The sequence below is a fragment of the Procambarus clarkii genome, chromosome 91, assembly GCF_040958095.1.
Source record: "Procambarus clarkii isolate CNS0578487 chromosome 91, FALCON_Pclarkii_2.0, whole genome shotgun sequence".
Classification (NCBI taxonomy): Eukaryota; Metazoa; Arthropoda; class Malacostraca; order Decapoda; family Cambaridae; genus Procambarus; species Procambarus clarkii.
This window is the reverse complement of record NC_091240.1, coordinates 13,567,817-13,591,942: the sequence shown is the minus strand read 5'-3', so window position 1 is coordinate 13,591,942 and position 24,126 is coordinate 13,567,817. Positions and strand designations below refer to the sequence as shown.

Below are 24,126 nucleotides of genomic sequence, written 5' to 3'. Positions count from 1 at the left end.
GTTCGTAAACCAAAAATTTGTGAAGCGAAACGAATTTCCCCATAAGAAATAGTGTAAATTGAATTAATCTGTTTTGCACCCCCAAAAATATTAACGTAAAAATACATTTTATGCATAATACTACTTACATTTTGTACTACAGTTTGTACAAGTGTATCTTACCTTTAATGAGGACTCTTGTTGGCATATGGAAGACAGTGAGGAGGGCGGAGGAGGAGAGGTGTTAGTGTTTGGAAGGGAAGTCCCCTTCCATTATAACATCAGGCAGTGATGACTTTTCTGGAGTACTCTCTCTCCTACGTTTTGCAGGTATACCACTAGGACCTGGTTGTGGCTCACTGCCTGCTTGTCTTACTAAGAATCTGTCTAAAGACACTTGTTTTTTCCTCCTACATTTTAACACTTGTCTGTAGTAAGACATCACATTGTCATTAAAAAGGTCAATGCAACGACTTGCTACAGCTTTATCTGGGTGAGTCTTTTCCGGAAAACTTTGCAGTTCTTCCCATACTTCACACATTTTCTTAGATGTCCCTTCTAGTGAGGAAGGGACATCCTCTACTGCCTCTACTCACAACTCTTTTCTTAGGTTGAACTTTACCACTGACTTTCTTGGGACCCATGGCATGGTATATAATAATTACTTTTATGTTCAGAAACCAAAAAAGCACAAAAACAATTAAAATCTTCACAAAGAATTCAAGTACGATTGTCCCTAGGCAGGAGATACTGGTAAACTGAAGCGCGCCTCACCTGTGCCACCAGAAACCACACGCTTGGTTGACCCATGCGTTTATCAATAAATTCATCAAGCGAGGCAAAGCTCGTATATCGAGTCAAATTTTATGAAGAAATTGAGCTCATAAACCAAAAAATTCTTAATGAGAGCCATGTGTCAACCAAAGAAATGTAAAGTGCTCATAGGCCATTACTCCCTGCACCTCTCTGAGGGAAACTAGGTTCTGGCTCGTGGTTCCCGGTAGGCATAAGGACTCCTGTGACCGATGACCCCAAACTAATACAGCACATATCAATTCACATAGTTTCAGGGAGACGACAGGGCTCGCCCAGAAAATTAAATTTCATTACAATCAATGCTGGGTTTTGAAGGTGAAGTCTCCATGCTAGGATATGGTAGTTGACCTCTTCAGCTAAATAACCTCTTTCTTACTAGCACCGAGTCTAATATATTCTTTTCACTGGCTTACGCTATAGTAATATAATTTTTTGAGAAAGCAGTCTTGAACTACTAACAGCTTTACCTCTACATTTCTTGTTATATTTTCAGTTATTTTACTAAAACTGAAGTCTTTTAAATTGCAATATTACTACACTTAGCTGCACTAGATATTTCTGCCCACATATTCTTGAATGGGTGCTGAAGGACCACTCTACCCAGGGCATGGCTAACAGCTCACTCTTGTAACAAATAAATGACTAATATTAACACTGCGTGTTGTCTTTCCTTTGCAGCAAAGTGTACCACCAGTTATGGCCTTCCATCTTGGCTCTCTAGGTTTTCTCACACCTTTCAAATTTGACAACTTTCAAGATCAGGTGACACACGTTTTAGAAGGTAGGTATCAATTCATCTACAGTACTGTATTATTCACAAAATCCTGTATGTACATAAGGTTAACATTATTGTATTTTAGTGAAGTCATTATGCAAAGTATTTCCAGAAGATACAAGTATAACTCAACTAATAAGCTGTAGAGTGTGGTTGATGATCTATAATATTGTACTTAATGATGGCTATAATTAAATAAGAGATAGAACTGGGAGTTAAGGTTTGGTTAATACTTTAAAGTATATAAAATTCAATACGTATTACTCTAATAGGCAAATTACAGCCAACACATTATATAGTATTGTTTATTATACAGTTAGTAATAAAGTACTGTATAATAGCAATGATGATACTACATTAGTAATTGTTGTTCAGTTCTGTATTAATAATGATACAGTACTTATGAAATACAAGTACAATACAGTTCTTCATTATTCAAATTACTGGAAAGTCATCTTACATTTAGCAGTATCGATGGTGTGGACAACGCTCACGTCCACTTTTTTCTCTCGAGTCCTAGCCGTGGACAGTGCTCATGTCCAATACAAAAATATTTGCATAAAATTCATTTTTTATCCGATCGACTTCGGGATAGTTTCAAAATACGCGCCCTTAGAGTGCGCACACTTACATCAAAATGAAAGATGTAACACGAAACTTAATGTCAGAACACTTGAAAGATTATATATACGTTTTTGGTCAAAATTTTAAAATATTTGTTAAAATAATATTTATTGCTCTATTATTATGGGACTAGTTTTAAAATACGCGCCATTAAATTGCGAGCAATTTGATACCAAAATGAAAGACGTAACACGAAAATTTGTTATCAAACTGAACGAGTATACGCATTAGGTTGCCATGTGCCAATTTGTGCTCGTTTACGGGTAACTTTAGGCTTTCCTGCGGGGAATTATGCTGGGCTTTTGTACATTATATGCATATACACCTGCAGGGAATTCATTTGCGAACACAATGATACCAAAACGAACAACGTAGCACAAGAATTAAGGTGAGAAAAATGAAACGAGTATACACATTTTAGTGTTGCCACGCGCTCGCCCGCACACTTGCCGGGGGCGTGACCTCTATAAGTTGGTGGCGCGCGATAGTGTTAGTATTGTCCACCATTTCAGTTATCATAACTTCTTCAATGTTTTATATATATATATATATATATATATATATATATATATATATATATATATATATATATATATATATATATATACACAGTATATATATTTATATAATTATTTATTTATAATATATAGATATATAATTTATTTTATAATGTATGTTGTTAAATATGACTGAAAAGGTAAGATTAATAATTATAACATGAATTTTCTCTATTTCTTATGTTTCTTTTCACTGTCGATAGTAATTGAAAAATCAATTCTCCAAAATTCATTTTTATTTCTAGTCTGACGTGACGCCTGAACGTGTTTCGTAATAACTTATTACATTTTCAAAGACATTAGTTTACACACACAACTGTAACCTGTAAACACACAAAATCTTTTTCAAACTTTTTCAAATTCACGCAAAATATTTTTCAAACATCATTTAAAGGCCATGCTGCACTGACTCTCCGATCACGTCTACGTTGTATAATATTACGCAAGGACCAGGAGACAGGAAAGACAGGTCGTCCCCCAACTAACTTATTAGTGCTCAACGAGGTGGTCATAGATCGTGGCCCATCACCATACCTGTCCAATATAGACCTCTACCTTGACGGCAAACGCATCACTTCGGTACAAGGAGATGGTAATATCATTTGATTATTATTGTAAACATGGCAATGTGTAAATTCTAATTATCATATGGCAAATTTATTTAAGGTATATCATTGACATACTGTATTAGAAAGATGAAATTAAAAACTTAGTTTCAAATGATTAAGGATTTGTACTTCACTGTGTGATAATTCTGTTGTTATAATAATTTGATAGATTTGACCTTAAATGATCTAAAATGCAATCTAAGGCCTAAACTAAAATAGTTTTTTATGTACAGGTCTAATAGTGTCCACGCCCACTGGAAGCACAGCATACGCCGTGGCTGCCGGGGCCTCGATGATCCACCCTTCTGTTCCTGCTATCATGCTCACACCTATTTGCCCACATTCTTTATCATTCAGACCAATTGTAGTACCTGCAGGAGTTGAACTTAAGGTATTCAATTTTATTTATACTGTTTGAAACATTCTTGATAATAATATAAATTAAATGGTAAATAAGTTTTAGTTCTCATATTTAATGAAAAAAAAATTCTCCAGGTAAAATATTAAAAGCCGTTAGAATACTATGTGATTAAATTGAGATTAGTATTTTTTTGTGGGGAATCCCTTCGGCTCCCTGGAGCTATTGGGCTGATGTGTGATATACAGTATATAAGATCGGGGTATTAGTCTAAGGAGTTTAACCCACCGGGGACCACGAACCAGAACCTGACCCCCTCAGAGAGGTTGCATGGAGCAATGGCCCTGGAAAATTCCCCCTGTTGTTTTTTTTCTTATCTGCCATCAACCTGGGTTAGGCACCCAGGAATCTTGAGGTTATCTTGATGATTTCGGGGCTTTTAGTGTCCCCGCGGCCCGGTCCTCGACCAGGCCTCCACCCCCAGGAAACAGCCCGTGACAGTTGACTAACACCCAGGTACCTATTTTACTGCTAGGTAACAGGGGCATAGGGTGAAAAAAAACTCTGCCCATTGTTTCTCACCAGCGCCTGGGATCGAACCCAGGACCACAGGATCACAAGTCCAGCGTGCTGTCCGCTCGGCCAGCCGGGTCCCCGGAAGGTAGGCATAACAAAACAAACCCCACATAGTAAAAAAAATTACAATAAAAAACTGAAAAGAGAGGTTAGAACTCCCTCCTGTCCCAAGGAAACAAGCAAACATCACACTCCACTACTGCGCTGCTCGTCCACGCAGCTCTCCACTTTCCGCGCCGGCTACCCAGCACTCCAGTTTGTTAGCTAATGTGGTCTGGGGCGGACGTCTTCTCTGGCCTCGATTTCCAAGGCAGTGTTTTGCCTTTGTGGTGACCTCTGCATTGTTGTGTATGGTGGCCAGGTGTTCATCAGTACCGGGGCTGCATGCGCTTAGGGGCTTCCTTCCCTAGGCACCCTGTGAGTACTGCCCTTGTGTGTTAGGGTTCCCTTTCCTGGTGCATTCAGGATAACCATTTTCTAAGGGTGTTTTTGCTGCTTGGCATTTACCCAACCTTTGGGGCCAGCTGGGGTTTCGTAGCCCTTGTTTGGCCTTGGGTAGGGAGTGGTATCATGCTGATTGGGGCATAAAGTGTTGTGCAGCCAGCCTACCTACGGGCAGCCAGTTCAGCCAGAACTGGCTGCCCGTAGATAGTGTTTGGTGGCCCTCTGCTAGGCCCCCGTGATTGTAAACGCCACAGGGGTTTTCAGTGTTGTCTCTACCCCCCCCCCTTGTTATTTTTGGGTGTTTAACTGGTTAGCAACATCCTGCCCGGGCTTCCCGTAGTTGTTACCCCTACGGACCCTGGAAACCCCTGTCGGGGCTCGGTGGACCATTGAATGTATCTTCCGGGTTCCAACCCGTCTTGTACGGGATCGTTGGTTGCTGTGCCCTTGTCTTGGCATCAATTAAGCATCAATAACCCTTCTTGGGTTATTGATGCTTAATTGGTTCGGCCGGGGGTGCGTCCTGTGTTGTCCGGTTGCGCTTTATTGCCGTTATCTGCGTACCGTGTCTGGGGATGCGCTTTGGGTTGATCCGGTTCCCCTTGTTCCCTGTTTCAGGGCTCTGGTCTCCCAGGTCATTCGCAGAGTTTTTAAGTCTTTCAGCCTGCGGTCTGTCCTTGCACCAGTGCTGTTCGGACGTTTGCAGCTTTTGCTGCTTTGTTTATGACGTCTAGGACTCATTTCGGGCGCAGGGATTTGAGGGTCGCACAGGTTCTTGGCCGCCCATTCTTTGTCGTCTGCTCCTGTGCGTTCTTGTTGCCTTGGGTCGCAGGTTGCAGCCTGTTATCTCTGCTTCGCGTTGCGGAGTTGGTGGCGGCCGCCTCCTGGGTTAGCCCTTTCTTTTCCTTCTCTTTAGGTATGAAGCTCCAGGGAGCCATAGGGGCTCCCCACAGAAAACCAGCGTTGAATGTAATGAAACACCATTTTCTGGGTGAGCCCCAGAGGCTCCCTGGCAACTCTCCCTCCCACCGGTCGGCGTTTTTTTCACGCTGGTTGAAGCTTAGCTAACGAAATGATGCTAGGCAGCCGGCGTGGTAGGTCCATGGCTCCCCCCTCCCCCTCTCAGGGTGGGGAGGGCTGCGCGGATGATTGGCGCAGCAGTAAAGTGTGATGTTTGCTTGTTTCTTTGGGATTGTAGGGAGTTTCTACCTCTCTGTTCGTTTTTTTGTTTGTTTTTTACCATGTGGGGTTTGTTTTGTTATGCCTACCTTTCTGGGTGCTAACCCCGGTCGACGGTAGATAAGGAAAACCCCAACCACAAGGGTTTTTCCAGGGCCATTGCTCCCTGAAACCTCTCTGAAGGGGCCAGGTTCTGGCGCTGGTCCCTGGTAGGTCTGAACTCCTTAGCTAATGTCCCGGTCTAATATAACATACATTAGCCCGATAAGCGCCAGGGAGCCATAGGGGCTCCCCACAGAAAATGGTGTTTCATTACATTCAACGCTGGTTTTTTTAATTTGAGAAAATTCAGATTTTTTAATTTTAGAAAATTTAGATACTTTTTAAAAATGTGATAAATTTATGATTTCAATTATTTGATTGTAAGACCTAAATATTAATGAATGTACAGTACAATAAACAATGGTGGATCAAGAGGAACAATATTGTATAAAGACTTCAATATAAATATTGTTATTTAATTAAATTAATTATAGTTAATGTTGACTCCTGCATAGGGATACTGTACCACTGTATTGTATGTGAATAGAGTAAGTATTTAAGTGCTCTCTTGATCCACCAGACTGAGTGAAATTGTGAGAGAGTCTTGTTTTATAGTGTTTTTATTGTGCAGGCTTAGTAAAGACTGTGGAAAATGCCATCTCTTTTCTCCTGAGATTAAAACCTTATTGAACTTAATGTATGTGAACATAGCATTCTATTTACTTTATTATTTTACAGTAAACCACAGTTAATCGAATATTAGGTAATTCAAGTACTGTACAGTATTTTATAAACAGTACAAACTGTACAGTATTGATTTCAATAAAAGATAGTATAGTACTGTACAGTACTTATATCTGTTTGACAAACAATACATTAGGTTCTAGAGCCTGTTTGAGATGAAAGTGAATCATCAAGGAGGTTAGAAGTAATTATCTTTACTTTTGACTGCATTATTATCTTTAGATACTGTATACCAAATTCTGATGGAATATGATACCTAAATATGTGGTTAATGTAACCTGAAATAAAAGATGTTATCAATAAGTTCCAAGGTTGGCTTTATACAAACATTATGAGTTGCTAAATTAAATACATCTCAATCCACATTACTTCATCTTTTTCTAGTGTTAAGTCCCAGGTGGGAGAGTGGTCATTGCTGTGGTATTTAGCACATGTCACGAAGGCCTGGTGCAGTACAGCTTTGCTACATGAGCTCAAACAGTCTACCATTATCTTGTAAACAACTCTTATAATCCCTTAGAGATGCAATATTTTGAACTTTTATTACAAAACTCTTGTGCCCCCCAGGAACATATCAAATGTGCTATGACTCACAGGAATAGTTGCTCTAAATAAATACTAATCTTACAGATTAAACTACATGGATAGGTTACTGTGGATTTACTGTGGATTTATATAATACTTTTCTAAAATTGATTCTTACACTTGCATTCCTCTTGGTGCCAATAGTCTTTACTAATGAGAAACTCAGCTGGAGCAGTGCAGGGATTTGAACCAGCATTGTAGTGAAATAGAACATTGAACCAGAGCCAGAGCTACTGGCTCTGTTTAACTTCTGCCTCCTGGCCTTGATCCTGTTCAGTTTATGAGCAGCTTTTATCTCTGCCCTATTTATATTATATTGTCTTCCTAGAACTCGCAGACAGACATGGTATTGTATTTTTGACTTGTCCTATTCTGCCGTGCTGTCTGTCATATGTCTTCTTCCCTCTAGCTTGCTAATATTCTTTCCCTCTTTCTTGGCTCTTGTTACATTGATCACCTTTATTAAAATAAAGGAAGGATCACTTTTATTGTTCAGGATTTTATTGAAAGTGCAGTTGCAGCTCACATGCAAGGTACCCAGTCAGAATGTTGACTGTTAATGTACACCTCGAGTATGGTCTCAATTTCCTTGATCAGAAGGCTACTCTGAGGCTTCTTTATCTTCTTATTCCTACTAATGTCTGTCTTGATGAATTTCATTCAACTATTGATTTTAACAAATTTTCAATAGTAACATTACTTAAAAAAAAAATGGTGATGCGGCGTACTCACCTAAATCTTCTGTGGTTGCCAATCTCTATTGTAATACTTTCAAAATGTTGTGCTTCCCACTGTTGCTGTATGTACTTCTCTTTGGCATCATCATGTATTGACAGTGTCTTTGCTATCCAACCCTTTGTTTTGTATAACAGTTTGCTCCTATTAAGTTCTAAGCTAATGGAAAGCTGTCTACTTTGTTCCCACTGTGCGCACACACATGTTTATTCATTCATTTTCTTACCATCCTCTTTACACTATATATTGACAAGTTTTCTTGTTTCTCTTCCATGACTTGTGCATATGTTGGCCTTCACTTTCTTACCATAAATTTATATTTTCTAAGCTATCCTATTACGTTGCTTCCAAAGACAGGATCCTACCCGTTTGTGATTATTAATTGATGCCAAGGCCTGCCATCATTATGCACGCTATAGAAACAAACTTTTTCTGTCTATGCTGGACCATACTGGTGCAAGGGTACCTTATGAACCTAGCTCTAGTATGACCAGCAGTAAAATTTTGAGAAGTTTAGTATGACTTGGTTAGAATCTGTGCCAGATTCTAACCAGGGGTGAGTAAAAGCTTGCATGAGGGAACAACTAAGTGTACTGCTTAGAAAAAGTTCTTTATGTACATTCAAGGCTTGATTACTGCAAGGAGCATCTCTGCATCTTGTCTTGTCTATCCCCTTATCCCCTTGTCTATCTCCCTTTAGCCTCTATCTTGTCTTGGCTATCCCCTTAATTTCATTAACTGTGCTTACTCTTATGCTAAGAGGAATTACAGTACTTCCATCTCAAACATTTTTCTTGGAGGAAAAACAAACAAACTTGTGCTTTAACAGACTTTTCATAACACACTTTGCTCTCTGGACATTAACTTGCTTTTTGTTTAAATATCACTTTACAACAGTGTAAAGTGTGGCACATACATTTCTTACTTGGCAGGAACACTACTTTCTTCACTCACTCTGTCAATAAGTATGTTTCAATCATGGAACCTTTTGATTATATCTCATGTGTATTCATTGTTACCTCCTATCCAGATGAAGCTTCCAGACAGTTATATAACAAATGTTGTGATAGTTTTAGTCTCAAATGATAAGAGTGGCATTATGTTTGATGAAATATGAAAGAATATTTTAGTTTGTATTTATGAACGTAAATAAAAAAAATCTTGATACTTGAAGTAAAATTCTAGAAGGTATCAAACTGAAATTGACAATGGCATGAAACAACAAAACCATTTTTATGAATAATAAAGGACGAAAACTGGGGTTTAAGATGTACGTTGTACCACCACCACTACTAAAGGTGAAGGTTGTACATTACAACTTGAGAATCGTGCAGCTCCACTTGGGTCTGTGAAAGGATCATTGCGACTTGTGGCATAAGTTGGTGTTTTCACAAATGCAGCTAGGATCAGTCACATCTTGAGTTGTAATGATAATGCTGTTGAACCTTGTGAAGAAGTGGTAGTGTGCGAGTCTCGAATATCTTGGACCCCAGAGCAAGTCGCACATTAATCCAAAAGATATAATTACTTGCCCTTGTAAAGATATAATAACTTATATTTCATGGCTTAGATTGCAGTATCTAGAGACAGCAGAAATACAGCATGGGTATCCTTTGATGGAAGGAAAAGGCAAGAGCTTTTTCACGGGGATAGGTAAGAGATTAATTTGTGTAAAGAAGCCATTTATGCTGTTGAAGTCTTCTGTTTGCTGTCTGTGTCTTTGTACCTCTGCAGTAGGTACTTGACTTCCAACTGAAGACCAACTGACACTGACAGCTATGACACTCTAAATATTATTTAAAGGCATTGGAATGTTGAATTGTATTAGATAGCATGATACTGCACTAATTTTCTTTGATGTGGTGAAGGTGGTATTTGAAGGACATTACAAATATCTTACATGTAATTTGTGTGAGTACAGTAGAATCTTAATCCGACAGTGTTTAGCATCGACAGTTTTGTAGTATATACATTAATATTTTCTTGACATTTATGCACACTATAGAATAGTATACTCTATTTCCTCCATAATACAATAACATGTGATTATACTCTTGTACTGAAGCAAGTTGTTGTGGCAAGCAAGTGTGATAGTGAAGTTGACTCTACTTGTGGTTGACTTGTGTTGTAACTAAAGTAACAACATTTACCACAGGAGAAACATCAGCATATTGAACAATTTAATGGAGGAGCAAATAACAGAAAGTCACTTATTGTTTGATCAGTGAATTAAAATTGAGTTGTATACAAAGAAAATAGGAAAATTCAACTTTTAACAATATGCTATAAAGTTAGAGAATTGAAGAGCATACAGTTTGTTATTGCAGTGGAGGTAATGACATTTAAAATACCCTGTACTGTACTGTTATCACAAGCTGGTCAGTTGGCAAATGTTAATATTTATTAGTGAAGCTGGCCTAGAGAGGGCTGGCTAGTTGGCCAAGTAGGAAGATATAATTGCCTTATATGCTCTTAGTAAGCCAATCAACAATATAAATAGCACATACTGTACCGAGTTCCTCTTCCAAAGTCACTGCCACTGCTGTTGTACATGGTTGCCCTCCACCTTGTACGTGGGTACTGACTGGTAACAACCCAACCACACGAGGAACTGTGGCCAGCCTCTCCTTACCAAATACCAAATCTGGAGTCCAGAGAATCCAATTACTGTATCAATCACATTTTAAAAAATGAGGCAGAGCAAGATTAAAAGAAAAACTGATAATTTAAGGGTAACTATAAATTACTAAATACACAAAGCTAAGATAAAAAATACTTTAAATACTAAGGTATCACTACTCCTCTTAGTTCCAAGACAGTTAGTGGACTTAATGAGGCCAAAACTGAAGATGGGGCGAGATTTAGGGACTATATTAAATATATTATTGGTTATGATACTGCAGTATTATATTTTACCCAGAGACACCTATATTGGGGTTGGCTCTGTATAGAATCTTTCATAGACATTTCCTCTGGGAACTCCCTTTGTGGTGTTAATCTAGTGTACAATCTTCTTCTAGGCTTCTGTGTGGACTCTTCAGGTATTTGTGGTGGTGGTGCTTAAAACCTTCACGCATTCCTGTGGATACTTTCCCTGTGGTACTGAGCTTGTACAGAATCATCTCGAAGCATTTAAAACGCCTTTTAAAGAAGGACTTGATGCACTTTAAAATAATATTTACATCCAAGTTTGCCACCATTGAAGTGAAGTATTCATAACAATCCGAGAATACAAAAAAAGTAATCCCCCCAAAATTACATGTTCAAACAAAATTTCTTGAAACATTAGTATGGAGGTTGAGTGATTGTAGAAAGTAAATAAAAAAAAAAAAAAGAATCTTCAAATGGTAAAAGGTAGCCTATATCTTGGGCGTCACTTCCATGTATAGTTCAGGCCAGCTGGTTAATTCTTACATTACACTATTTACATACAGTATATTCTTTTATCATAATATACCTATAATCGAAGTATATTTTTATTTTTTATTTGCCATTTAATATTACTTACATGTATAAACAAGTGCAAATGCTGTAACTATTTAACAGCTCGACACAATCTGTTCTTTCCCACACCTTTTCTGTACTCCAGCTGTCATATTTATGGCTTAACTATGCATGTATTCCCACTCGCTAAGGTCCTACACTACTTAACTGTTCAAACTTTTAAGTAACCATAGCCTTTATAATACTATTTTTACCATACTGAGCTGTTTAATATTTTATTAGTTACACTAAATATAAATTTCTAAATCTTTAGAATTGGCTGAAAGATATATATAGTATCCACTCCGTTGCCTTTGGATATATGACTTGCTGCCTATGCATGTGCGGACTGTGATAGACAATTTTTCTTATACTCCAATGTGACTTACTGGATAGCCATTTAAAAGAAGAAACTAAGAAATGTTATTGGAAAAAAGAAGAGCTCACACTCCAACTGTGAACGTATTAGTTCATGGATTTAAGTTCATGGATTCTTGGATTGAAACATTGGGATTTAAGAGAAATATCAAGCTTTCTGAATTTGCCTCCCATCCAGTGAGCATCAAAGTCTCTAAGTATCCCTCTTATCAGGTAAGAAATGGGTTTGAAAGGTCTGCATCAGGAAACATGGATTATTCCTTCATTCTGAATGCCACTGCCATTCAATATGTTTACAGATAAAGTTGAACTGCGATGCTCGGAATACGTGTTGGGTATCGTTTGATGGACGCCACCAGCAGGAGCTGTTGGTTGGAGATAGGTGTGTCTGTTGGGTCACCTAAGTTCTTGTCTTTGATGAGTCTATGCGCTATCTATTACTGGGCTTTGAAAAAGCTTTTACATTTTCCTCTTGGTACCATCAAGATTGCTATGTAACTTTCTACATTTTCAATAATTGCTAAGATGTGGTTGGTTTTGCAAATCATTGTATTCTACTATAATACAATATTTACTGCTTTTATTATAAAAGTGGTACAAGTAATATGCAACTGTTGCAATTTTTGTCATATTCAATACAGTTCTTGCAAAAATTTGTCATGAAATATTAAATTCTCTCACATTAATATGTACACCTTAATGGCAGTAATTAATTGTTGAACCAATCCTGTCTTAACAAGTATTGGTGTAGCTTGGGAGAAAACATTGAAGGGTTTTGGTGTCCCTCTTTTCTATATTCTTCCTTTTCTCAATTCATTATTATAATACAGTAGCTACATTTCTTAACAAGTACAGTACTGTAATGGTTATTAGAAATCTATGTAGAAAATACCTTGTGTTTTAGTTCTGGGGATCTTGGTTTTACCGGCAACATCTGAAGTGAGGGAAGGCTTGCCATAGCTATTAAAAAATGGCATTTGTCTATAAAAGATATTAAAGTTGTACTTAACATTAGCTTTCATTGTGTATCCGTGTTGGACGTCCTTTTTTCTTATTGTTAATGAGTCGTGTTGGTTAACATGTTGGAGCTTCCCTGAGATAAGTGTAGCCTGGTGGTGGTGGTGGTGGTGAAGTCTTTGTATAGTCTGACACTTGGTGTTTATACTTATGGCCTTGTTCTTCCCATACCCAATATGAAATCATTCTTTTAAAAGACGTTTTAGTGTAGTTGAGCCATTAGTATTTTGTTTACTTCACTGTTTAAGTTAAATTGTCTCAGATATTTTAGATTTTAATGTAAAATACTGTAAATTGCTTAATTTGCAGTAATAAATTCTTGTAATTAAAGAATACTGTAAATTAAGGTTATTTAAATCTTTCTTGAGTGATCTTGTGCTTGCTGGCAAAATAATGACAGTAAACAAATCTTGCATTTCTTAGGCCAGAAGCATTATAAAGTGATAACTGATGCTTGTAAATATCATATTGTATGTATTATAAATTGAATTATCCTTTTATTGATAAGGAATTGTTGCTACAAGTTACCACAGTTACTCAATTCTACTTGATGACCTGATTTAAATGATGTTCGTAAAACCTTGTACAATGCCCTCAGCAATTCATCAATACTGTAAATTTCTATGGAGAGCCCCCCTTCGACTCCCCGGAGCTATACTGGGCTGATATGTATATATATTAGATTGTAGCAACAGTCAATCGATGGAGTTCTATGCCTACTGGGGACCATGCGCCAGAACTAGGCCCCCCCCCCCCCCATCAGAGAGGCATTGAGGAGCAATGGCCTATAGGCACCCCCCATGTGGTTAAAAGCAGTCTGTCTGCCATCTACCAGTTTTGGGTCGTTTCCTCCAACCTGCGGTGGCATCCTCTTTCAGGGGGGGGGGGGAATAGTGCTCGTAGGGCAGGCCTTTTACCCTGCGCTGTCAAATCATCTGTGAGTGGGTTTGCTTGGGCATGGTCAAAATAACGGCGTCTCTCAGGTGGGTTTCCCGCCTGTTTCCAGTTCCAAAACGGGACTGTGCAGACCTGCGTTTCATTCCGGACTTGTCCCATCTGAACCCCTGGGTCTTTTGCCCCTCCTTTTGGATGACCACTCTGTCTCGGGTCCGACTTCTTTTGGAGCCGGGCACTTGGATGGTGCCCCTGGACCTTAGGGATGAGTATTGACACATCCCAATTCATCCGGGGTTCAGGGACTGGCTCGGTTTTGTCATAGGGCGACAGGCATGCCAATTTTGTAGCTTTCCATTCGGCTTGAATCTGGCACCTCGTGTGTTCACACACACCTTATTCAGATCGTGGTGACCCATTTGCACCTGTTAGGAGTTTGGGTTCTGGCTAGTCTGGACTTCCAGCCAGTTCGAATGTCTGCTCGCCATGTATTTGGTCCTTTCCCAGCTCGCAAGTTCGGGTTCTTGGTGAACTGCAAGAAGTCCCATTTGGTTCCCTCTCAGGTTCGAACTTGGCTGGGTCTTGTGTGGGACTCTTGGACCGCTTCCTTGTTTCTCCTTCCAGCACCATTGCTGCAGCTGTATTCGCACCTTTGGCTGTTTTTGTAGGACACCCAAGTCACTTGTTGGTTGTTCGAGCAGCTGTGTGGCAGTTTGAACTTCGCCGTGCTGGTCTACCCGTCGGGTTGGATCTGGCTTCGCCGGCTGTTCTGGTTCCTTCGGGAACATCCCTTCCGACACACTTGCGATCACTGGGTTTGGACCCTGGGGGCCTTACACCGGCTCCTGCATCACCAGCTTCCTCTTCAGGTTTTTTTTTGGTTCAATACTGTGGCACCTACCCAAGCTCTCACTCGATGTGTTCACAGATGTGTCGTCTCTCACTTGGGGCTTTGTGACCAATGCTCACCAGGCTGGGAAGGATCGGTGGGATCCGTCTTTCTGTCGGGCTCACAGCACGGTGCTGGAGTTAGCAGCGGTGTGGTTTTTGCTTCAGAGGGATTTTGTCACTCGCTGTATGACGATTCGGCTCCATTCGGACTGTTCCCCAGTGGTTCATTGCCTGAACAGAGGGGTTCAATGCGGTCCTTGGCTCTTTGGGGCTGGTCGCTTCGGGTGACTTGTCTGCTGAATTCTCATGGTTTGGCTCTTGGCGGTTCATATCCAGGGGGAGGGTGTCCAAAGTCCTGGTGAACAGCCTGTCCCGGTTCATTTCCCTGTCCACGGAATGGACGGTCGACACCGACTCATTCTGTTGGCTCTGCTGGACGTTTGGGCACCCAGAGATGGAACTCTTTGTGTCAGCTTGGTCGAGGCATCTTCTGGTATATGCAGCACCCTTCCGCCAAATGAGAGGCCGTCGGGGTCGATTGCCTTTCATCTGGACTGGTCGAGGTGGGGTTACCTGTACCTCTTCCCCCCCCCCCTGGTTCAGTTGTTGCTCCAGGTTCTAGCTTGCTCAGAGACTTCCCAGGGTAGTCTTGTTCGCCCCCTTGGTGGCCGGCCCAGCCTTGGTTTCAGGCGCCGCTTGTTCGGTGTCCGAACCCTAGGGGTCTTCCCATGGCTCTGCCTCCTTCAGCAGATTGGTCCGGTCTGGCATGTGGCTGGTTCAATTTCCTCTTCCGATCTTCACGCCTGGTCTTTTTGACGTGGGTTTATCATCACTTGTATGGTGATCAGGTGGCTTCGTTGATGGTGTCCCACCTGCAAGTTTCGTCTCGGTGGCAGTATGAAGTTTCCTGGCAATTCTTTCCTCACTTCTTGACTCTTTGTAGGTTGTCTTCGATTTCTGATAGGGTTGTTTTGTCCTTTCTCTCTCTTGGTTGTTTCAGGATCGACCTCCCTGTTTTAGGAACGCGCAGCTCCCCCCTCCTGGGGAGGAGTGGGTAGGCTGCATGGACAGCGGCGTGGAGGGTGGGGTGGCTGTGGTGACATCATGCTTGTTTGCTTGTGTTCTGGTTGGGGAGTTCTGGCTGCTTGTTCCGCTTTCGGTTTGCAATTTTTAATGAACTGTAGTTTGTTTTGGGATTCCTACCTTTCTGGGTGTCTGACCTGGTAGATGGCAGACAAAGACTACTTCCAACTACACGGGGGTGTCTATAGGCCATTGCTCCTCGTGCTTCTCTGAGAAGGGCCAGGTTCTGGCTCGTGGTCCCCCAGCAGACCTAAAACTCCATCGATTGACTATTGCCACAGTCTAACATATATACACATCGGCCCGGTATAGCTCCGGGAGCCTCCAGGTCTCGCCCAAAAACTGGCATTTAATTACATTCAATGCTTTTTTTTTTTTTTTTAATTTTGGTCTCAAATTTCTGATTGCCTTCCAGATATGCAAGGTTTGATAAGTCTGTGCACTGAGCACTGGTCTGGGCTTTATGTTGTAACCTTAACTGACAAAAACTACATAACTGACTGACAAATATTTCGTTGTGAACCGTGACACTACATGAGGAAGCCAGGGATGCATGCTTTTCTTTTTCGTTTTGTTGTTGGTTTATGAATGAATTTAAATTCTTATACACTGTAAGTATGCTTCATATATACTGTTCAGTTCGAGACAGAATAGATTTGACACGCTGGTCCTATAAAAAATATTTAAAGTACTTTATCATTTCCAAACATCCTATTACATTTTCTTTTTGAAAATCTTGATCTTACCATATTGATTAGCCTTTTGTAATGTAAATATTGTAATTTATTGTCAGGATAAGAATACTATATGTAAGCATGCTCTCCATGTTTGCAAAACTGTCGTGAGTGAATATAAATTGTATATTAGCTGGTGCACATAACCCCATGGGTAAGCTGCCATTAAAGAAACAGACTGTTACAATTTTTCATTGTAATCTTTTCCTGCTGCTTGCTCCATTCATTTCTTTTGCACTATGAACTCAGTGTTATTCAAGTTATTGATATTTAACATATTTGTTCCTACTTTCATGTGTGTGTATTCAGCACATTTCCCCACTTCCATTTACCCACTTTATCTCAACTCTGTAAGAGTATGGCATGTGTTTACTCTCCTTCACACATACCAGTCTTTGCACAACTACTTGCTAATGCTTCTCTCACCATCTTATTCCTTCACTCTCTTCCTCCAAACTTTTTCTTGCCTCTCATTTGTCCATGTTCATTTATGCTGCTCTTGTCTATTTTCATTAAGTAATTTTTACCAATTCCCTCCACATGCCTTGGTCGAATCTTTATTTACAATATACAGTACTGTACTTTACTTTCTCTACAACTTTCAACAACTATGTCTCAGATATTCTATTTTGAATTCTTATGATCTTAACACTTCATTTTGTCCTATAATCTTCAATCACTGATTATATTCAACTTGACCCTCCCTCCAGCAACCTTCTTAACTTTCGTGCAAAACTCACAAAACTCCTGATCATTTACCTGTAGTATTTGCATACTAATCTAACTGAGGGGATTGAGCTGCAATTCTTGGGCCCCTGCCTCTATCCACTCAGATGCCTTCCCAACCCCATGGGCTTCATAAAACAGTATTTACAGTTGTGTGTTCCTGCTTAACTGTAACTTGCCTGTTTTTGTGATGATTGCATTTGGTTTGGTAACTATTTGTTGTAGGTACTTTTTTATAATCATTTTCTATAGTCAAGATTATAAGTTACTAAGAAAGTAGAACAACAATTAATAAGTTCTTAAATAATGAATGTTCAATAGATTCTCATAGGGATGATAAACAGATTATGAAATGGTAGTCACGATGATAATTGTAAATATAATAGATTGAAATGTTTATACTATTATGTGATGGTATTATTTTGATGGTCTACTCACAACATATTGCTCTCTCTCTTAACAGCCTTCGTGTAACTACCTCCATATATCCAGTTCCCTCAATCTGTGCTGAAGATCAAATTGCTGACTGGTTTGCTTCTCTCGATGAATGCTTACGCTGGAATGATCGCAAACGTCAAAAGCACTTTGATGATACAGAGGACATGAGTCCAACAGACCTCACCTCTGACCTTACTCATTCCTCAAGTTCAGACACACTCGACTCACTCAGTGAAAGAAATGAGGGCTGTGATAATTAGGTGAGCTGTTTTTTAATGTTTGTCATAATCTACATTGTTGACAATGGGTGTTAGTTTATTATTTTTTTGGCAGAGTTCTTCAATTTCAGAAGATGATGAGGATTCGAACATCACGGCTCCTATGGATTTTCTCATTGATAAATCACATTAGTGTGATTTCCGTCTCTTTTAATTTAAGTCCTCGGAGAACATTGGACATTTCATGGCTATTGATTATTGCACTGAAAGTACATGTATAGCAATATATAAACTATCACTTTGTTGGAAAGAGCTAGTATGTGAGGCGTGTTATCTTAAATATATATTAGATTAGCTGTATATTTAAAATGTTAGTATTCCATCAAGATAGGCTTGTTTATTTTACTGCTATCTGTGTGTCTATCCTTGGCTAAGGGGGGTTAGTGAGGGGTGACATCCAAGGGAGGCTGTGAGGGGGTGACATCCAAGGGAGGCTGTGAGGGGTGACATCCAAGGGATACTGTGAGGAGTGATATATCTTAGACTTTACCAAAATTGACAAGTGATTTACCTGTCCAGTGGCACTTGGCAAAAAAAAAAAATAAAGATTATATTCTAGATTTAAGCCAGATTATGCCAGAAAAAATATAAAAACTCATTTTTCAGTATATGCTTAGTACAATGCAAACATATTATTAAATATTACTAAAATATAAATGCATTATTTTGAATAAAAAGCAAGATTAGCAAAAATAAGAATAAAAATCCAATATGATGGAAATTATTTTGATGAACTGATGATTGTGATTTCACTGTGCTCACCTAGTTGAGTATGTGAGAATGACTGTGTTGTCACTTAGGTAGGATCCAGGTGAAAATTTCACGTGTGCGCACACAAAATCGGAGAAATCTGTTGGTCGGATTTGGTGTTTTTTTTAGAGGGATCAGTTGTACGAATGTCTGGATTTGGGAGAGCGAGTGTACTGTGTACAGTACTGTCTTAACCCCCTGGACTGTGCACCTGTTTTTGGCAAAAACTTCATAGTGAAATTGTTAAGGATATATTTGTTATTTTATAAATGTTCAGGTAAAGTTAATGTCAAAATGTTTCCAAACTCAACTATTTTCATTTCAAAACACAGAGTGATGAAAACATTAAAAAACATTAAAATATTGCATAATTAAAAAAAGGACAACTCTCAAAACAGCATTTGTTGTTTGGCTCAGTGCAGTGGTTAAATTAGCATCCTTGAAAAAGATCAGTTTGGTTATAAGAAAAATATGAAAATTATCTACTATATATTTCTTTTTGTAAATATTTAGTGGCAATGTTCCTTCCAGTACCACTTAAGTGCTTATGGTATACAATATTTATAGCTTGAGCACTTTACACACAAATATGCTGTGTTCTAATAAGGTTTTAATTTTAATTCCAACAGGTTGATCATAATATATTCACACTGGTTGGAAGATCGCTTTTGATCAGTGGAAAACTGGTTACCAGTTTAACGGAGAGGCGGTACTAACTTGCACATCACTATATTCATTCCTGGAAGTTGTTTGCAGCAGAGCATACGACCAAGACACCTTCCATCTCATCACCTTCAAGAGGGTGCCCATCTTTATTTTTAATTTCAAGTTAATTTTTGTATTGTTTATTTATGATTAAATTTAGTTAATTAATATTGGGTGATTTATTAGTGTCCCAGATTTGTATAATAGTATTTTAATTAATTTTGTAATTTTTTAAGATTCTTCCGCTGTTCATTAAAATATGATTAAAAGACATTTAAAAAACTGATTAGAGCCAATTACAAATCAACATAAGGCTACAAGCCATATATGAGCATATATATAACTTGGAAAGTTATATATATGCACTCATTGACCAGTTATGTTACTGGTATGAATCACTAACTGTTAATCAAGTAGTATTGGCAAAAGAGTAATTCATTACCTAGACAACAAATTCACCAAGTGAATGGAAAAATTATTAATGGAATTCTTTGCTTTTATATTTTTATTAAAATATAATCTGATGGTACTGGAAATATGTACATGTTTTGTATATGATTTTGTTTTGCTACAAAATTTAGCTGTGGCACACAAGGGCAAATGATATTGCTAAAATAACATTACCATGACATTACTACACAAGACCCAACATCAGTCAATGCCTACTTTTAATAAAATGTTATATATTTAAATATGATTTAGAACAAAGTAAAAATACAGTAGAACCTCGGTATTCGAACAGCTTTTAGTTTAAACTTTTTGGCATGGACGCTGTGTTCATGTTCGGTATTCGTTCATTTGCTCGGCATACACACAAACACGTGTCTATGTGTCAGTTTCACCATAGGTGTAGTTCAGTACACAACCCACTACTTTTCTTTGGGATATTTTGGATATTCTTAGTGTAACCATGTAACCTAAGAAAGTTTGTGATAAGATCCAAGCAAAAAGAGAAATGGTTAGAACCATGATAGATGAAGAAAGACCTCAAAGCAAAATATGAAAGTGGTGCCCGTGTGTCTGCGCTTGTTACCCAGTTTGGTATGCCTAAATCTAGTTCTCTAATAAAAGAAATGAGTGCAAAAAAAACGGGAGGGGGGGAGAAGGGAGAAGGCAGAAGTGAAAAGTTTTCTTGAAAAATGTCACCCCTGACAAAGATGTGACGGTGTTATAAACCTGTTTAATGACAATGCTATGTCTCATTTTAAAAAAACATTGTAAAGCACAGGCAAAAGCAATCATCCTTGGACAAATTTCTTTGTAAAAAAAGCATCTAGTGAGTCTGAGGGAAACAGAAAAGAAAGAGCACCCCAGAAGTACAACTACCTGAAGTTATAATGGTAGGGGAAGACTCTCCTGCCAAATAATAATCTCTTCCTCTGCCTCACCACCTTCCATATATACCATCAACTCTAAGTGCAGGTAAATTACATACTGTGTTAGCATTTATTTCATTGAATTATTGCATTAATATATTTAGTTTTGTGGTCTGGAATGGATTAATCCAATTTATATTATGCCTTATGGGAATTTTTTTCTTCAGTACTGTATTTGAACATTTTGGCATCTTTCTCGCCTTCAGGAACCAATTAAGATCGAATACCGAGGTTCCACTAATAGATTAGTTAATACTATATCTTTATTTTAATTGAATATTTAAAGTTGCAAAACTTCACCCTATTGAAATTGTATTGAATCGTGTACTTAACCCTTTGGCTGTGACAAACTATCTCTTGACTATCTTTCCAGAATTAAAAAAAAAAAAAAATATAGCCAAGAAAAGGCACCTCTTTCCAAGACATAATATTGTAAATATAACCGACAGTTTGTAATGGTCAGATAATTTGTTGGATTCTTAATGGGTAGAGCATTCTTGTTTTGGGTTTTATCAGTCTTATTAAATTTGATAATAATATCTTCTTTCCATATATACAATGAAAAATCATTAAATATATTTTTGTACAAAATATGGTAAATTATTAATAACAAAACTAAACATTAGGATGTGTTCCAAATGAATAGAATGTCATAATTTAAACATCTTTTTACCAAGGAATTTACTATATTTTATTCACAAATAACAATAACAGTAATTTTTACTATCTTTGTGTTTCCTCATTGATTTTTATTTTTAACATTTATAATTAGAAAAATAGAATGCTCTTTCCATACATACCATTAATCATCATTAATAATTAAAAGCAGAAAATATTGGACGAGTCCAGACCAAGAAGTAAATATTTACATAAGAAAAGCTTTCTTAACTTGTAAATAGGCAAATATAGTTTGCTTACATGAGGAGCAACATTCCAATTCTGCTGCTATACATTATTTGAAGATGTTATTCTGGGGACTTAAATAGAGGTCACTTATCGTGTTGTTAGCATATTTTCCTTGTGTCGACTTATCATTTAGTGCAGCCAAAGGGTTAAATATATCTATGAATTAAAAACACTTTTAAGTATACATAAGAAACTGACAATTTTCATACTTAGATCAACAGTATGTGTTACATAAGAGAGATTTTAACAACTATCCTTGAGTACTGTACTTGACATTTTTATAGTAAAACAAAATATACAAAATCATCAACTATATTTGTCATTATAAAATAGACCTAATACTGTAATTATAAATATTTTTTGAGCCTCATAATACTTAGAACATTAACAAAAATTATATAAAAGCAAAAATTTTAGATGTTATTAGTTTAACCCTTGGTATGTGCATAGGATAAATCCAGCATTATCTGTGTGTACAAAAATGTCCTCATAATTTATTATAACCCATACCCATGCACTGAACGCAGAAAATGTCCAAAACACAGTACAGTAAGTCACTTTACAAGATGGCAGATGTTTACTGGAGGCCCCAAATGCCAGCTGGGAACACGGTACCAGAGGGAGTTTCAAGATGTTGTGAAGAACCAAAAGCATCTTATGATGTTTTGGTCTACTCACATATTCTCACTTATGCACCCCAATGGTTGATATTAAACAGAGTGCAAGTGGATTTTAAGGGTTAAGAAAGTTGTGTTGTAGCCATTCACAAGCTGTGCTAAACTCTCTAGAGTAAAGCATTGGGGCTATACATAAAGTACTCTGAGCGTCACTGTCATAGTTGGAATATAATAATAGAACACCTAAATGTTTTTCTAACTTACTGGATCTTTATCAAACTCCTGCTAGGTTTTGGCTTCCATTTGAAAGTACAGTACAGGAATTCTAGATTATTGGTTAAATAATTATCAAAGTAAGTGCTAAGCCAGGATGGCTATTATAACACTGTCTGTGTGTATTGAGGCATTTTTAAATATAAAAATTTGTAAATGGTTGAAATTGATGTACTGTACATATTCCTCGTCTCATTAGAACAATTTATATTCATCAACTATTAAAATCAAATATATTTACAGTCTTAAATAACCAAAGCAGAATATATTTGATAATCTGTGATTCATATTTAACATTAATATAGGGATACTGTACTAGCAAAAACCTTTGGATATAGTATACAGAATCATATTTTAATATTAAACTGCTCTTTATGCGTGATTTTGTCAGGCGTGAGTAATTAGAATATGACTTTGTATCAAGGTATTTAAAAAAATGGCTCTTGGTTATACTGGCCTTTGTGCCCATTGTTGCATGCACAGGACAATGATGAATGGCTATATTTTGGTGAAGCACTGTTTTCTTTGATTACTCAAGCACAAGTTTTTATTGTATTTAAATGACTGAGGAGAACTGGTGCTGGTAAATCAATGGAATTACTAATAATATCCAGTTACCTTATTGCTATGCAATAATATTTGTAACATTATCTAATGAATTAAATACCACGATGACCATTATGATGCGTTACGTATGTTTCTATACTTGCTTCTTTATTGAAGTATCAATTAAGATTTATAATGAGTAAGTTATACTTACTACTGATGCTAAACGTATGTCAACTATTACTATTAGAAATGGGATACTCCAGAATTTTGTGCTTTATATAGAAATGCTTAGTGCATTTTAGTGTTGTGACTGGTACAGCTGTGGCCAGTACAGCTGTGACTGGTACAACTGTGGCCAGTACAGCTGTGACTGGTACAACTGTGGCCAGTACAGCTGTGACTGGTACAACTGTGGCCAGTACAGCTGTGACTGGTACAACTGTGGCCAGTGCAGCTGTGACTGGTACAACTGTGGCCAGTGCAGCTGTGACTGGTACAACTGTGGCCAGTGCAGCTGTGACTGGTACAACTGTGGGTTGTGCAGCTGGGACTGGAACTACTGTGTCCCAGCTGCTGTAACTGGTACAGTACTGTATTTTGAAAACCTGTTGGTGAACAGTTGAACTTTTAATTAAAATGTTAAGTGCTGTATGTTATGTTGAGGGAAGGGAAGCTTTAAGTAGGTACAAATATGTTATTAGTAAAGCTATTTTAAAATTAATGGTAATTATTGTTTTTAAAGTCTATCCAAATTTGTTAGGACATTCTTGTATCACCTATCTGGAAGTCAGTACATTTGTATACAGCAATCTAAGTAAGGAAATATTCCCATGTATAAAATTATGGAAATTATTGTTCTACTGTACAGTATTGTGATATTTACAGTCACACTTAAATAGCATTGCAAAATGTAGTCAAGTTAGGTTTCATGCAATTTTTGTCATGGTCACATTAAATGATATACCAGAGCTTGCCTAGACTGCTGAGAATTAGCGGTAACAAGGAA

General features: G+C 38.0%; 1 protein-coding gene across 20 annotated transcripts in view; it reads left to right on the top strand.

Moving 5' to 3' along the window:
- Positions 1-19,569, top strand: part of LOC123774023 (NAD kinase) — a 166,904-nt gene extending 147,335 nt beyond the window's left edge. For 17 of the 20 annotated variants that reach the window (XM_069318815.1, XM_069318817.1, XM_045768115.2 and 14 more), the window contains 6 exons: positions 1,474-1,576; positions 3,146-3,343; positions 3,593-3,750; positions 9,593-9,675; positions 17,692-17,926; positions 19,324-19,569. In XM_069318815.1, coding sequence (XP_069174916.1) covers positions 1,474-1,576; positions 3,146-3,343; positions 3,593-3,750; positions 9,593-9,675; positions 17,692-17,926 — 777 coding nt within the window. In that variant the 3' untranslated portion in view covers positions 19,324-19,569. Of the gene's footprint in view, positions 1-1,473; positions 1,577-3,145; positions 3,344-3,592; positions 3,751-9,592; positions 9,676-12,182; positions 12,266-17,691; positions 17,927-19,323 lie in introns of those variants that run through there. The other 3 variants (XM_069318811.1, XM_045768106.2, XM_045768107.2) reach the window with 2 other exon arrangements.
- The last annotated feature ends 4,557 nt before the right edge of the window (positions 19,570-24,126 follow it).